The 17,666-nt window shown below is 38.8% G+C and overlaps 1 protein-coding gene across 4 annotated transcripts in view; it reads right to left on the reverse strand.

Moving 5' to 3' along the window:
• The window catches only part of Pngl (N-glycanase Pngl), a 52,357-nt gene that overhangs the window by 25,754 nt on the left and 8,937 nt on the right, over positions 1–17,666 (reverse strand). For 3 of the 4 annotated variants that reach the window (XM_069819597.1, XM_069819596.1, XM_069819595.1), the window contains exons 3-4: positions 9,084–9,431; positions 4,594–4,776 (exon numbers count right to left, since the gene is read on the reverse strand). In XM_069819597.1, coding sequence (XP_069675698.1) covers positions 4,594–4,776; positions 9,084–9,431 — 531 coding nt within the window. The remainder of the gene's footprint in view (positions 1–4,593; positions 4,777–9,083; positions 9,432–17,666) is intronic. The other variant, XM_069819598.1, reaches the window with a different exon arrangement.

A 17,666-nucleotide genomic window follows, 5' to 3' on the forward strand; every position in this document is an offset into this window, starting at 1 on the left:
TTAATTGGAGAATGGTTAACACGAAAAGATGTTTATGAATCAGTTATGGAATTAATAATGGCTTCCCTAATTTTTTTTAAATCCATTGGTTCTTGTTATTAACCAGTGTCTGGATCGAGTCCTCTTACAGTACAATCCTGAAGTGTTACTGGTACGCAAAAAAAGGTGATACACACTTGCACTTGCACACATAGACCAATTTCGTTAATTCCTGTACTGTCAAAGATTTTTGAAAGTGTCGTGTTGAAACAATTTGCTGCAAACAGAATTTGTTTTAGATCTGGGAAACTGGCTACTTCAGTTATCGAATATTTCGTCCATTGAATACTGCAAGTATTTGAGGATAAGCAAAATGCTGCAAAATTTGTATGTGCGACCTTTGCTTCATGATGTTAAGTTAAATAAGTTCTTGTTTTATGGCATGAAAGGACAGGAATTATTCATAATTAAATCATATGTCATGACTAGGCAACAAATTTTAGAAATAAATGGTAAACAATCTCTGTAGTCAGCCTATAAATATAAATATATGGGTTCTGCAAGGGTCCATATTGAGCCCTTTTCTGTTCATAATTTTTGTGAAGATCTACCAGTTGCCATACCTGGTAAAATTATTCAATATGCAGACAATATGTCTATTTTGAAACCTTTTAATAACATACAGTATGTATAAATATAGCAAGCACACTGCATAATTTATCTGAATGGTTTAATGTTAATGTGAGTACTTAGTGTTCATGATAACGTTGGCAATAAATTAAACTGAGCTAGTGCTTTAAAATATTTACTGGATAAAATCTAACTGGAACAATTGTGGAGAGAAAAATGTTTCAAATATTATTAGACAAAGGTGCAACAATATAGAAAAACAACAAATAGTTACTGAAGAACAAAACTTCACTACAAAATTAAAGGTAAGTTAAAATGGTAGAGTAATGTTTCCATTTTTAAGGAATAATCTGTTAATTACCAGCCAAATTACCATAAGAATAATTCAATAAAATCCCGCTTTTAAGGAATACTTTTCAAATGGATTTTATGATAATGAAGCCTGAAATATCACCTCGACTTTCAATAACGGCATGTTCGATGTGCAGCTTAATCAACAGTATTCTTTATGGTCCTGCTCTGCTTGCTTTCTTCTCGCAGTTTCACACAGGATCCAGTTGCCAAGTTTTTTTGTTAGTTTAGGCATCATTACAATGGCGACCGAAAGGAAGAAATTAACTATCGGACAGAATGTGATAATAATAAGAGATTTGGAGGCTAAATCTCAAATAACACTAACACATATAGCAAAAAGCCATGAAGAAGAAAGAAGAAATTTTCAATGCCGAGTTTCAGTGTGGTTCAGGTTCAACCAAACAGGAAAACATTCACGCCTCACCATTTGAAGAGTTAGAAAATACTGTAATGAAATTTAGTGTAGATAATAATTGTAGGCCTACATGAATGATTATAATGTTTGGTATACAACACACATGTTAGTGCTACTTATTTTAGCCTTTCCTTCCCATTTTATGTAAACCCCTATTAAGGAAGATATAGTAATCTCTCAGAGATTCGTTAAAAAGGATTTCTACAGTATGGAGTCAAGAAACATAGGCAGGAGTGTGAAAATGAAAGGTTTAGGGGTAATATAGAAATTTACAGATGTACATATATTATGTGGTGAAATAGAAGATATAAAGCATATAACGTTAACATATTATGTTAAGACAGATTGGAGTGTTATACAAAAAAGGAATGACTACATTTTAGTAATGAAGTTGTATTAGCCAAAATGTCAAGAATTACAAATGAACAGAAAATAAACTCCTTAGGAACATAATATTAAAGAGAAAAATTGTTCCGCGACAGAGTATCGAACTCGCAACCTTCGGCTAAGCATGCCAACACACTACCACTGAGCTATTCAGGAATGATACACAATCACTGTCAAATTCTTTCCTTTATGTCCACATACCTCAAGTGGGTTGACGGCATCAAAGACACTATACTGTGTAACTTAAATTGTGATTTCATGTTATAATGCACATAAGCGTTGATCATGCTAATCTGGCTTCCAGGTTATTTTTGTAAATACGAGGAAAGTGAATGAGGGAAATCAACAAGTTATAAGAAACGATAATAACTTTCAAATGTGTGTATGAAATGTAAATAAACCTACCTATATACAGATCCAGAAACAAAATTTGGGCCACCTGAATTTTCCTAGTTCCAGTTATAACACACTCTGCCTGCTCAGTGTGGAACTGTGGAAAATTCAGGTGGCCCAAATTCTGTTTCTGGGTATGTACAAAATTGCATGTTAATAAGTGAATGAATGATAGCTGAAAGTCCGAAGTATCAAATCACAAATGTGATAAACACAAATATGCTGTTTTTTTTCGGTTCCACTGAACCATCATCAGATCATTAATAAACCTACGGACAACTTATATTATAAATAAACAGTGAAGACATAGATCTTAAATGTGAAGTAGACGTGAGTATGTGCTACAATACAATGGTACATGTGAAATCACAATTAAAATGGGTTAAAATGTTGAACATTAGCAATAAAATCTATATATAAAAATAAAATTGTAAAAATATGATTAACCATTCTAATCTATATAAAATAGAACTGTGTAAAGAAAGTACCACATAGCAGCATCTAAGGATGTGCGGTCTTAAAACAAATCCATGTAACTGTAAAATTATATAACAGGTGCAGCATGAAGACTGGATTACATGGAACACACGTCCTTGAACTAATGCTAAGCTCGACAATAAAGCTATTAACTCTCTTCTTCTCCAACATTTATCACACACAGTGGGTTTAGAGAAAAGGGCTGAACATCGTCGAAGATGATTCTGATCCATTTCTTCCTGAAGACTGCACAGTGGATAAAGTGGTGAAGAAACAATTCCAATCTATATCTGTCTTCGGACTGTTGACTGAACAACAAACTTGAATGTAAATTTAACTAATTTTCATGTAAATGTTTTGACTGAGCTTATTGTAATCTTGTATTATTATTTGGCTTCCTAAATAATGATGATGATAATAATAATAATAATAATAATAATAATAATAATAATAATAATAATAATAATAATAATTCTTTTGAGAAGATTAACTCCATATGTAGATAAAATTATTGGGGATCATCAGTGCGGTTTTAGGCGTAATAGATCAACTATTGACCAGATATTTTGTATTCGACAGATAATGGAGAAAAAATGGGAGCATAAGGGTACAGTGAATCAGTTATTCATAGATTTCAAAAAGGCATATGACTCGGTTAAGAGAGAAGTTTTATATGATATTCTTATTGAATTTGGTATTCCCAAGAAACTAGTTCGATTAATTAAGATGTGTCTCAGTGAAACATACAGCAGAGTCCGTATAGGTCAGTTTCTGTCAGATGCGTTTCCAATTCACTGTGGACTAAAGCAAGGAAATCCACTATCACCTTTACTTTTTAACTTTGCTCTAGAGTATGCCATTAGGAAAGTCCAGGATAACAGAGAATGTTTGGAATTGAATGGGTTACATCAGCTGCTTGTCTATGCGGATGACGATTATGGAAAACAAGGGAATTTTAGTTGAAGCAAGTAAAGCAATAAGTTTGGAAGTAAATCCCGAAAAGACAAAGTATATGATTACGTCTCGTGACGAGAATTTTGTACGAAATGGAAATATAAGAATTGGAAATTTATCCTTGGAAAAATTCAAATACCTGGGAGCAACAGTAACAAACATAAATGATACTCGGGAGGAAATTAAACACAGAATAAATATGGGAAATGCCTGTTATTATTCGGTTGACAAGCTTTTATCATCCAGTCTGCTGTCAAAAAAATCTGAAAGTTAGAATTTATAAAACAGTTATATTACCGGTTGTTTTTTTATGGTAGTGAAATTTGGACTCTCACTTTGAGAGAGGAATATAGGTTAAGGGTGTTTGAGAATAAGGTGCTTAGGAAAATATTTGGAGCTAAGAGGGATGAAGTTACAGAAGAATGGAGAAAGTTACACAAGACAGAACTGCAGGCATTGTATTCTTCACCTGACATAATTAGGAACATTAAATCCAGACGTTTGAGATGAGCATGGCATGTAGCACGTATGGGAGAATCCAGAAATGCATATAGAGTGTTAGTTGGGAGGCCGGAGGGAAAAAGACCTTTGGGAAGGCCGAGACGTAGATGGAAAGATAATATTAAAATGGATTTGAGGGATGTGGGATATGATGATAGAGACTGGATTCATCTTGCTCAAGATAGGGACCAATGGCGGGCTCATGTGAGGGTGGCAATGAACCTCCAGGTTCCTTAAAAGCCAGTAGTAGTAGTAGTAATAATAATAATACTAATAATAATAATAATAATTACACGGAAGAAAAACTATGGAAGACAAAATACGTAAATATTCACAACTTCAAAAAATTAAAGCGTATCTTATTCAATAGTACTTTCGACTGCAGTAGATTATTTCCTGGATCCCTGTCATGGAACCCACAGCCTTATTTCCTTCCCAGAGGATCATTTGGCTCCAGCATGGTAGCCAGTACACTTTTACAATTATCTCAATTCTTGCCTCACCTCAGTCCACAAGTGGTCCGTTTCATCAACTACGCAGCGAGTGTCCCAGCCAAGTGAGCGACACATCAACATAAAGCAGTTGGCCCACTCTCCACAGCGACCCCTGCGTGTTTCAAGCAGCTTCTCGGGGTCACTGTACCGAGGAAACAAGGTCTGTGCCTGGCACAACTCGCACACGTACATCTGTAAGAGGATGATAACATTTACCTTTTGTAAAATTTATGTTATGCTAATGCTCGAAATGTTTTAGGTTACATAGCCTATGAAGTCAAGGAAGCCATATACAGCCTGGAGAAAACAGAAAGCACTACTAACAATGGGATAAGAACATTACTGTTAAAACAGGAACAGATGTGAGTGACACAATAAAAGTATATTCTGAAGTTTGGAAAAGTAACAGGCAGAAATCTGTATGCATCTGCCTGAATTCTATCCGACATCAAACTTCGATCTGACTCATGTAGTGCAAGCAGTGATAGTGCGTGACTGCTACACAATTATTTCACATTGCTGCATTACGATTGTATTAATTTAATGAGCTTTTCCTCAAATGTTTTATTAATAATCCTCAAAAGAAAATTTTAAATGTGTTATAATTCTAATACAGCAATGCAAACTAACTCTCTACATTTTTTGATTGACTTCAATCAGGACAGCTAACTTTACCACAGCTTACGATAGTTTCTGAGACTATTTTCCAATCTTCCTACATCCTAACTGAGAAGAAATTTCGAATATATAAACTATATAAAAGAAGAATTTTATAACACACTTGGTATTTATAACTAAGCCTCAGATTCTTAAGTTCGAACCTATTCTGTTGCAATCTTGAAATATCACTACTATATGTGCCAATATTGTACTGTATTTGCTGTATTTAACCTTCACAACTGTATTTTATTCATTGATTCTGGTTCACGTTAACACTTTGTTTAAAAAATTTTAAAATGTTTAACAACATGTTAAAAGTGTTAAAATTTTTAAAAAAGGTTATGTACCTTTGTATTTTATTTATTTTGAAGTAACTGTGGAATAGTATTGCCATTCAATGCAGCACAAATACTTTATTGTGGGCAGTGTTCTTTGAAAGGAAAGCTCATCGAACAACTTCTAAAAGAAACGGAAAATGACATGATCATGACGTGGGCAACGAATAGCCAGTGTTCTCCACCTATGGCATGAGAGAAGCTTGACCGTTATTGTTCAGCAGTGAACTAGTGACAGAGTTCAACATTATTATTCGTACAATATAAAACAGTTTGCTCAATTAAAGGGATTCTTTTTTATAGACATGATCCCTTATATTGCACAAATAGTGCTCCACTCTCACAGCAGACCACTTATTGAGCATTTATATGAAGGAGATTTTATTCCTAAAAATATGTCAAAATATTTCATTATTCCGTGTTATATTAGAAGCATTAATTAAATTATTACCTCTGATTGAGGTTCTGGCTGATATGTATATCTATTATCAGGCAGTACATCTCACTTGTCGATATGTGTAAAAGGAAGAACAACTGTTTGTATGCATCTGAAGTCTGATTAGTGGAATAAATAGCTAATCGGCGATGTATGCATTGGAGGGGGGAAAGGAACTGGCCAACTTACCCCATTATCTCCTGGCCTAGTTTCCTCGAGTGATGCCTTATTGGTGTTACTTATGAGGTTCAAACCTGTTTTCGGACAGTTGACTAAACAACAATTAAATTATTGGTCTGAGGGTCAATAATTCAATAAAGAACAGTTTTGTAAACATAATACACTAACAAGTAAATAGTTCCATAAAAAATTTCAACATCACCACAGGAATCATAAGGCTACATTTCAGACTTAATAACGAATATTTTAATGTAATTTTAATAGAATTGCAGTACATTAATGGTATGTTGCTTTTTTTTCCGTAAAAACTTATGAGTTTCTAAATGGAAGATATAAAATCCTAAAACACGGACTGAAAAACTTAATTTTACTTTTTTAAAACCTAAATATCTGTGGCTTGAGTATAACTGTTTTTACTAGAAACAGTACCACAAAGATACGAATCGCGCAAGTGAAGTGGGTAGACATTAGATACATACATATCACAAAGAAAAAAAAAATGAAAAATAATGTACCCTAATTAAGATAGGTATGTAACACAGTTCTTTTGTACTTGGATTCTAGTACATAGGTTTAAAAGAAAGAATGTCATATTACGTTAAGTTTATGATTGTTTGGCCAAACACCTGCATAGAATTGGAATATATCAGTCCCCTAACTGCCCATTGTGCAACTCAAACCAAGAAATGGATTCGGAACACCTCAAAATCTGTGCTTCGGTAGCTGGCCATGATAATATCTTTGAAAAATATTGGAGTGCAAGAGGTCAAATGACTTTGTCAAACGCCTGGCATTAGAAAACAACAACAACGTTAAGTATGGAAGTATATTTGTATAGAATTATTAATATCTTATTCTTAATACTAGTACAGTATAATATTACATCAGTGTTAAAATAACTGTACACCTAACACTTCACTCAGTGCTACTTGGCGTTCTCTTATTACATTTTTTAAGATTTCTATAGTAGCTGTTAAACAAAGTTCAAAAACATGCTCAGGGCTTATTCTGGATCTACATTTCTGAACTATGTTCACTGAGGCACTGAAAACGTGCTCGTTAGTCACACAAACAGCAGGAATGGCAAAAATACTTTTTGTCATAGCAGCTAATGTTGGAAGTGCTAAAGATTTCGGTTTCCACCTTTAAAGCTGTCTGCATTAACAGACAAATATAGAGAACTTCGTCATGACACTTATTGTCTTCTGTGTCATCCCTCCAATCTCATGGTCATCCCCAACCTTATGTGAGGGCAGCATTTCGCACCTCTTCTCTGTTTCAATCAGAAATCATTCTCAGATGATGGAAAGGTGGTGTGAGAAATGATGTGATTAATCCCAAGTTTTACCTTGTCATACAGCAGCCCTCTCTGTTATTGAGCAGTTGGCATATTGGAGAGATGCTGTCCTATTGTAGCATAGGTAAGAAGGCAATACTGTAAAATTCCAGTTTGTTGGTCTCTTCTTCAAAGGGCTTCAGAAAAAATGATGTCTCTGCTGAGCCCCATCTTCGATGTACAGTTGTTCTGTTGTAAGAATGCTGGAATACTCTCAAAGTGAGAACAGATGGACTCCAACATAATGGTCTTCAAGTTCCAACACGTTTCACAAGGATTTTTCCAGTTTTGCTGTAAGCCCTGACCGCATACAACACTTTGCAATGTATTACGTGTTTGTTCTGCTGGTGCCAGAATATGGGCAAGGCACTATCACAAGTTAGGGCCCTGGTCAGTGACCCATGTCAACTTACCGAAGTTTTCTTTAGATTATTCCCAATTATGCAAATTCCACTAGCAGCTCCTGCAGAATATTTCCTCCGGCTTTGTCTCATCTGGGAATGTGTGGTAGAAAGGACTGGTGATCAGTTGCTACTGTTCATTGCCTGTGAGATAACGAACCTTTCTACAAGCATTGCATTAGCAACATGCTTACATTGTCTCCAGGACGATACCTTGGCCTCACATCTACAGCAATGTATTGTAGGGCTTTATTCTTGTGAGACTCACGCACCTACAGCGGCAGAGGCACAGAGCATGTAATTAACCATAGTAAGAGAGTCACTCTTATACTAAAAATATACACCAAGATGTTACAGAATGTTTGTAAACTGCACTGCCCTGTTCTCAACACTAAATGAAATATAAATGCAAGCAGGCATAACATAATCCTAATAACACTAACCTGTTATTCGTGTTATTTTCCTCTATCAAGACTTTGATTTTGCAAAGATCAGAAGAAGCATGTCTGGCCAAGTTTGTATTTTTCCAATTTGCAATTGTAATCCAGCACATGCTTACATTTAACACACTGAGTGAATTCGAGGAAGACATTTTAGTCTTTGTCCTCTAAAATAAAACTGATTCCAAATTTCGTTTTCTACTCGTGAACTGAGGATGGGTATGCCAATTAATTCTCCAGTTTTAAGTCTTTCTTGAAGTTCAAAAGGCAGAAATTCAGAGTGGTTAGACATGATCTCAATATTGCCAAAAAATAACTGCCTAGTTCTAAGCAAGTAGATCTGATTAAAGACCATTTCTTGGACTGAGACCAATTCTGGGACTCCCTGGAGGAAAAAAAAGTGTGATAACATTTTATTGGGGAAAAAAATATGTTACAGGATATGTAATGGTCATTGGAGACCAAAAACAGCCATGTGGTTTCCAATCCATAAATGAAACACAATTTTGTGTAAAACCTATCAGGAATGAGATAATGTAGCCTATACATTTTGGACAGGGTATTTAAATTTGCAAGAATTCCATTTCTGAGATATAAAATGCTATATGTCACACAAAATATTACATCATCCAGCTCTTTACAAAATATTTCAATGTAAAACAGTTCAAAATGTGTGAATCATGAAGTTATAAAGCACAGTAACTGACGTACCTCATTTCTGTAGCTCTGTTTTCCATTATCGGGAATGATTCTATGTCCAACAAATTTTGTTGGCCCATTACATTTTGAGCATTCTGGAGAATCAACCCAAGAGAAGAATGAGTTCTTGAACCAGAACAGCAACTCCAGTAAGACCAGTTCCTGGATGTCCACGTCAGACTCCTTGTTCTGACCACTCTTTACAGCTTTTTGCAAGCTGCGCATACTTCTCTCCGCTGCAATCTCCAAATCTCTAACAGGGATGAGTGCCCGAGCCTTGCACTGCAGGGCTTTGTCCTCACACCGCAGGACAGCTGCGAAGTCATTTCTAACTCGCTGTAAAAATGGCTGCTGAGGTATCTGAAACAAGCAGATATGTGACAGTCAATGTTGCAATGTGAATATGTGCTAACAGGTTGCAATTCATCACCTTTGGCAGTCCAGTATGCCATGTACAAATGATTTATAGGATTTCATTTATGATGAAATTTGAATTAATATATTTTTCAATTTCGCAAAACAACGAATCGAGAATTTTATGTGCACTTCCTAGTCTACCCAGGAAAGGCCAAACTAGATTACGAATAATTCACTTTTATAATGAAGTGCACACATACAGAGATACAGTTCATTCTTACAAAGCATGGCATGGCTCTGGACACAGGAATTATTTATTGCGCGACTTGTTTCTGGTGAGTGGTAATACTTCACACATAACTTCTGGACCACGTATTGTATGTGACACTGCTCGAAATTAGCTTGTCTCCATGCTGATGACATAAGAATGTCCATAGTCGAGAAATCATTCCATTTCACCTTTTTCTGCTTCATTTCTTCTAGCAGCTTTCTTAAACTTTATGCATATCCGCAATTGCATGTCTTTAAGCAATGTGATTTCAAATTCTGGCTGTCAACAGCACAAGAGTAGTCTTTGAATCAACTGAAATGGGTCAGGCCTTGTGCACATAGGCCCCAGATCATTGGGAAGTTTACCAAGTCTCGAAGGGTAGCCTTTAAAAAGTGGGCTTTTACTTTGCCCATTATATTTTGGTTTAGTCTCGATGATTTCCATTCAAAATGGGCAAACATTTGCATTCAACAGCTGTTTGTCTTACAAGGCTTCTGGTTCTTTTATATGACGAGATGTGATGTCTGCACGGTTCTTGAAAGTGATGGTAACTTCTGCTGTTCTCTTGCCCTTTTACAAAATCGCTTGTACGGTTTTATTTCCATTGATGACAAATCAATGTCATGTGCCCATTTTGTTAGTCTATTGAGGGCATTCTATAGGCCTACATTCATTTTTTCTTTTCCTGCTATCACCATGCTGTCCACAATTCTTCTTGAGGCTTGTTTGATTAGCTCTATTCTGTGTGAGAATGCTACACTGATCAGCAGTCTCTTTGTGTCATGTTGTTTGTATGCTTTCAGCTGATGCCAACAGAGAGTTCTTTACGTACCAAGTTGGATATCCTAGTTAGAGTGTGCAGTCACCATGTATTTCTTGAGGTAGTCAAAGGCATTGGTGTAGTCTACAAAGATGCAAAAGAGTTTTCTTTTGGATTTGTTAAGACATCCTCTATATTTTTGTATTTCAAATTACATTATTCATCACTTTTACTGTTTAGATTTATGTTTACATGTTATAGCACTCATTTTCTTCACTTACTTCAGTTTAACTGTTCCTCCACATACCAATGCCTTCTTGCACCATCTAATCTCATTACCGGCATGTACAACGTAACACTTACTGATTATAATGCAGTGTGTTTGAAATGTTATGCCAAAAGGTGTGTTAATTTAATATCCGATTAACCAAATGTAAGTGCATGTCATTGGCTTGGTCCAAGAAATTAAGGCAACTCTACAGTCTACAAGCAAAAGGTATATTCTTGATATCTCAGAAACTGGCAGCACAAAATCTATATTGCAATGCACATTAAAAAATAATTCCTGTTCTAAGGTAAATGGGACAGCAATACTAATGACTACAAGAAAGTGGTACTGCACACAATACAATTTCCTCTTCTTAATGGTGACAATTTGAAAAGTGGTCCCTCATAAAAAGTTTCAGGTGTAATTCGTATTTTATGGTTAAAATATTTTGTTCCAATGAAAATTTGCAGACAATTTATACGGAATCTGCAGTAAAAGATTGAAACACACTAGAGAATGGTGCACAAAAATCTCCGAAGTAAGAAGACAATCAATCTTCTTAATGTATCCAGCTGTTTGCTGACAACAAAGTCCACTACAGTCCACTGCAGTCTATTCAGTTGCTGTTTTTCACGAGAAATGAGGGGTATTTTGATTGGTGTTCATTATAGATGCCTGTTGCTAGTAGCCAGAGTTGGGGTGCAGTCAATATATACTGCAGGGCTGTCTCTTCTGCAACTGGTACTGATGATTTTAATTTACTTCTTTTGTGGTTTATGGATGGACAGTATACAAGAATGTGTTCCAGATCTTCATCATGATTATTACACCATAGACAAGTAGGATTATCAGAAATGTGAAATCGGTGTAGGTACAATTGAGTGACAATGTTACCTGTTCTGATTCTTGTTAAAAATTTTTGAACATGTCTGGGCAAGTTTTTGTACATTTTCTGGTCATTTGGTTTCTTTTGTACAGACTGTAAAATTTCTCCTTTGTCAGAAGAGAGCCAATTGTTGATCCATAGGTTTATAAAATGAGACTTTACTGAAGCAAAAGCACTGGATAGAGATATCACTTGAAGAGGTCTTGGTTGCAAATATGTTGCCTGTTTTGCAATGTTATCAACTTTCTCGTTTCCAGGTATACCACAATGACTAGGTATCCATTGAAATGTTATTTCCTTTTGGAGTTCTTTTAGTTTACTTAGCTGTTTCTGAATTGGAATAATTCTATGTGCATATAGGTTTGGTACATACGTATGCAAACAGATTTTTCAGAAATTTGAGTAACACACTGAAGAGCAGCATCAATAGCTAGCAATTCAGTGTCAAGACTGGCGGAGGATGAACATGGTATGAAGTAACTTTCTTGATACTGTAACTTTTATTCAACAATAATGGCTTTTATTTCTGACTTTAACCACACACCCGTCAACGATGGGTATTCCACTCAACACAGCAACACAGTAGTCTTATTGCACTCCACAGAACGAAAATGACAACTCACGTGAATTATTGAGAAGAACAACAATGTACTCCTAATCTCAACTAATGTTCACAAAGCACTATGTGCAGAACAAAACTGACAGTTCTCAGTTTGTTCATCTTGGCTAGTTCTTCTAGCTCACTGTCTCAAGTTCACTGTACGTCGAACCCAAGCCTTCAGATACAGTTCACTGCACTTCGAACCCAAGACTTCCGGATGTGTTGCCTTTGCCTGGATGCTGCCACAGTTACTCAGTCAAGTCGAACCCCGGTCTCTGAGGCTGGCTTCCTTGCTCGCTCGAAGATTCACTTGTAGACTGACTTCCGAAGACTAACTCGAACTCAGGTCCACCTCGCTCACTGCCTAAGGCTGGATCTCTCTCTCTTGCTACTAAATGACTAACTCTTCGAAGGCTGCTCGCGCTTTTATTTATTAAATTACGCGTTTTCGAATGATCTGCGTCGCTAAGCCTCTGGGTTTCCACAACATTCTACTTCCAGGCGTTTCCTTACTTCTGTCGCCAACTCTGGGCCGGGACCGCAGTCTTCTTTTCCCTTGCCGCGCCAAAGCGTCCGCCAAAGCTCGAGTTTCGCTTCCCCCATGCCTTCCTTCTCCTCAGACACGCGAAACTCCCTGACGTGGCCAGACGACTAGAATTTTCGGCCTGCCGCCATAATATTTTGGAATATAATATCCTGCTCCTGATGTCCCATTATTAGGATTTACAGATCCATCTGTATAAATTTGAAGGTGATGCTTATATGTGCTGAAGAGTAGTTTCATGGCATCTAACTTAAAAAGGTATGGAGGATCATTTTTGGAATGATTTCCTGGAATTTTTATGCTATGTTCTGGAATCACCCATTTCCATGGAGGAATTTCGCTCACAACTGGGGTTTTAGCAATGAGTGTGTTTGTGATATAGATTGGTATTTCTTCTCTGTTTATTTTATAGAAATTACACAGGATATTATCTGACAGTTCGAAGAACATTGAGATCTGGATGAGGCTTGCAATTTTAAGATCCTTTTGTAATACATAGTGTCTGATTGGTTGAATACTACATTCAATTTCTAGGGCAAAAGTTGATGTGGTTTTTGGCACTCCTAGGCATAATCTTAAGGCTGAGTTTTGATGAAGAGCAATTTTTTTGTAGACGAGTTGTTGATGCTCCTCCCCATATTTCACATCCATAGGTCAATTTTGATCGTATATAAGCATTATAAAACAGATGCTTTGTCGTGATATCTTATTAGCTATGATCTTCAAGAGATTTAATCATGGTAGACACTGCGAAGCAACACTGGTTAAATGTGTTTTCCATAAAAGTTTTTCATCCAAAATTAATCCTAGGATCTTAGGAGTTGGATTGTACTGAATTTCTCGATTATTCAAATAAATGTGAGGTTTATAGTTTTTTAAGCTATATCTTTTTTGTGAAGACAGTATATTCAGTTTTTGATTGTGAGACAGATAGATTCCATTTGGATGCCCAATTACTGATATTATTTACAGCTGTTTGTAAAACTCTTAATGATTCATTTGGATCTTTGTTCATAGCCCATATTGTAACATCATTTGCATAGATATTTATTTTTACCTCAGGTGGAACAACATCAGGTAAGTCATGTAATATTAAATTGTGACAGCTACACCGGGGTTCGAACACGTGTCCATTGGTCGCTTAGGTGTGGCGGCGAGGGGAGCATCTGGATGCCGAGAGGGTAGAGGGGCGGTGTACTACTGCGACGCGCGAGGGGAGGTTGCGCGCGCATCTGGTGCTTGCCTAGAATGGAAGGAAGCAAATTGCTACGTGCGGAGTGAAGGGGGGGACGGACCCTCCCGAATCGTCCAGAAGTCCGTCGAAGTGGAAATCCAGATTATTCGAGAGTGGAATCTTTGGCGAACTCTCCAGAAACTATAGTTTGGTTATAAAAGAGAAAACGCAAGTGAACGTCAATCAGTCAGTCAGTAAACCAGTCTTGTGTAGCAGTGAAGCCAGCTTCGAGACCAGAGCGCGACTTGAGTTGTGTCCGTAACTGTGGAGCCTGAAGTCCGGAGTTCAGTGCAGTGGACCGCAGTTGGGGGACCAGAGTTCGAAGTTCAGCAGATCGCCTCTGAAGGTCTGGGGTTCGAGATTTTGTGAACGCGAGTGACTGAGCTAGAAGAACTAGCCAAGACAAACGAGCTGTGAACTGTGAACTGACCATTCTGTGTTGTAAATAGTGCTTTGTAAATATTAGTTAAGATTAACAGTTCATTGTTGTTCGTAATAGTCCAAGTAAATTGTCATTGTCGTCTGTGGAGTGCACTAACGAATACTGTGTTACTGTGTAGAAAGTGAAGAGTTGTTGTTGAGATAATAAAATTACATTGTTGTTCAGTATAAAATTTACACTGGTGTCAGAATCGGAATATTATCAACATAATGGAGAACCTACAGCTGATCCTGCAAGCCATCGCGGAACTGAAAAACGACTTAAGTGCAGTAAAAGCAGAAGTGAAAAGTGACATACGTGAAGTGAAAGGCGACATAAGCGGAGTGAAAGATGACGTCACTACGCAAACTGAAAGCATTTCGGCCCACGTAGATGGAATTGTCGCCATCGTGAAAGACGAACTTAAGGCCGATTTGGATAAACTAAACCAGAATTTCACAACTATAAACGAGACAGTAGCCGAGTTGAGACAGGATGTAGACGGCAAAATCCGCGATCTCGAGCATCGTCAAGAGCAGACGAGTGAGGTGATGGACAAACACGCTGAGGAAAACAAGCACATACTCGCGTTAATGGACCAACATGCTGTAGAAAACAAGCACATCCTCGCGTTGGTGGATCGCCAGGCTAGAGAACAGAAACAGATAGTTGCCGAGGAGGTTCGACGGGCTATGCAAGAAGCGGCAACGGATTTGAGGACTCCATATAGTGGTCCTGCGGAGCCATCACCTTCAGCCAGACATTCGAACGTCAAGACGCCAAAGTTCGACGGAACGACGTCTTGGGCGATATTCCGTCGCCAGTTTGAGGCCATCGCAGAGCATAATGGATGGACGCCGGCGGAGAAAAATACTCAGCTGCTGGCCGCGCTTCAGGGACAGGCGTCGGAGATTCTTCACAGCGTTCCAGAAGATGGGACAGCCGCTGAGATAATGGCGGCCTTGGAGGGACGTTATGGTGACCATCAACTTGCGGCAGCATTCAGGACCCAACTGAACACGAGGGTCCAACAGTAAGGCGAGTCCCTACAAGAATTTGCGATGGCGGTGGAACAACTGGCCCATAAGGCCCTCAGGGGCCTACCACCTAACTTCGTCGCAGGAGAGGCGGCCTACACCTTCGGCAGTGGAGTTCGAGACCCGGAAATAAGACAACAGCTACTCTTGGCAGAGCATCGCACCATCAACGCAGCTCTGGCGGCGGCCCTCAGGATGGAGGCAGCCAAGTTGACGGCGAACGTCTCGACATCGCACCGGATTAGGAGCGTCGCGGCGGCCGACGTCAAGGAACGTCAACCGAAATCACCCGAGCGACGAAGAAGAGGAGTGCCTACCTGCTGGTCCTGCAGCGAACCTGAGCACTTGAGGAGGGACTGTGACCGATCTGGTCACAAACAGGAAAACCTAAAAGGGGCCGATGCGATGAGGGGCACGTCGGCACCGTCATCACCATCCCCTCGGCTTGAAGCTATGCATCACACACCTCAGGGCTATCCATCACAGATCTTGACGCTATGTGTCACAGACCTTGGGGCTATATGTCATATAACTTGAAGCTATGCATCACACATCTCAGGGCTATCCATCACAGATCTCAATGCTATGTGTCACAGACGTTGGGGCTACGTGTCACATAACTTGGAGCTATGCATCACACATCTCAGGGCTATGCATCACAGATCTTGATGCTATGTGTCACAGACCTTGGGGCTACGTGTCACATAACTTGAAGCTATGCATCACACACCTCAGGGTTATCCATCACAGATCTTGACGCTATGTGTCACAGACCTTGGGGCTACGTGTCACATAACTTGAAGCTATGCATCACACATCTCAGGGCTATCCATCATAGATCTTGACGCTATGTGTCACAGACCTTGGGGCTACATGTCATATATCTTGAAGCTATGCATCACACATCTCAGGGCTATCCATCACAGATCTTGACGCTATGTGTCACAGACCTTGGGGCTACGTGTCACATAACTTGGCGCTATGCATCACACATCTCAGGGCTATGCATCACAGATCTTGATGCTATGTGTCACAGACCTTGGGGCTACATGTCACATAACTTGAAGTTATGCATCACACATCTCAGGGCTATGCATCACAGATCTTGACGCTATGTGTCACAGACCTTGGGGCTATGTGTCACATAACTTGAAGCTATGCATCACACACCTCAGGGTTATCCATCACACATCTTGACGCTATGTGTCACAGACCTTGGGGCTACGTGTCACATAACTTGAAGCTATGCATCACACATCTCAGGGCTATGCACCACAGATCTTGACGCTATGTGTCACAGACCTTGGGGCTAAGTGTCACATAACTTGAAGCTATGCATCACACACCTCAGGGTTATCCATCACAGATCTTGACGCTATGTGTCACAGACCTTGGGGCTACATGTCATATAACTTGAAGCTATGCATCACACATCTCAGGGATATGCATCACAGATCTTGACGCTATGTGTCACAGACCTTGGGGCTACGTATCACATAACTTGAAGCTATGCATCACAGATCTTGATGCTATGTGTCACAGACCTTGGGGCTACGTGTCACATAACTTGGAGCTATGCATCACACATCTCAGTGCTATCCATCACAGATCTTGATGCTATGTGTCACAGACCTTGGGGCTACGTGTCACATAACTTGGAGCTATGCATCACACACCTCAGGGCTATCCATCACAGATCTTGACGCTATGTGTCACAGACCTTGGGGCTACATGTCACACAACTTGAAGCTATGCATCACACACCTCAGGGCTAAGCATCACAGATCTTGACGCTATGTGTCACAGACCTTGGGGCTACATGTCACATAACGTGAAGCTATGCATCACACACCTCAGGGCTATCCATCACAGATCTTGACGCTATGTGTCACAGACCTTGGGGCTACGTGTCACATAACTACACATCACACATCTTGATGCTATGTCACATAACGTGGATCTATGCATCACAGGCTACTCATCACACATCTTGAGGTTATATGTCACATAACTCAGAGCTATGCATCACACACCTCAAGGCTACACATAACAGATCTTGGGGTTATGTATCACAGATTTTGGGGCTGTCAATCACAGACCTCAAGTAACCTCTCATCAAATGTCACAGTCCTCAGTGTATCACTATCTCAGATGCTATATTGCTTCTTCTCCAGTTGTACTAGTCTTTCATTCGCTCTTTTCATCTTTCAGATGTT

Source organism: Periplaneta americana, chromosome 2, assembly GCF_040183065.1.
Source record: "Periplaneta americana isolate PAMFEO1 chromosome 2, P.americana_PAMFEO1_priV1, whole genome shotgun sequence".
In the NCBI taxonomy this organism is placed as follows: Eukaryota; Metazoa; Arthropoda; class Insecta; order Blattodea; family Blattidae; genus Periplaneta; species Periplaneta americana.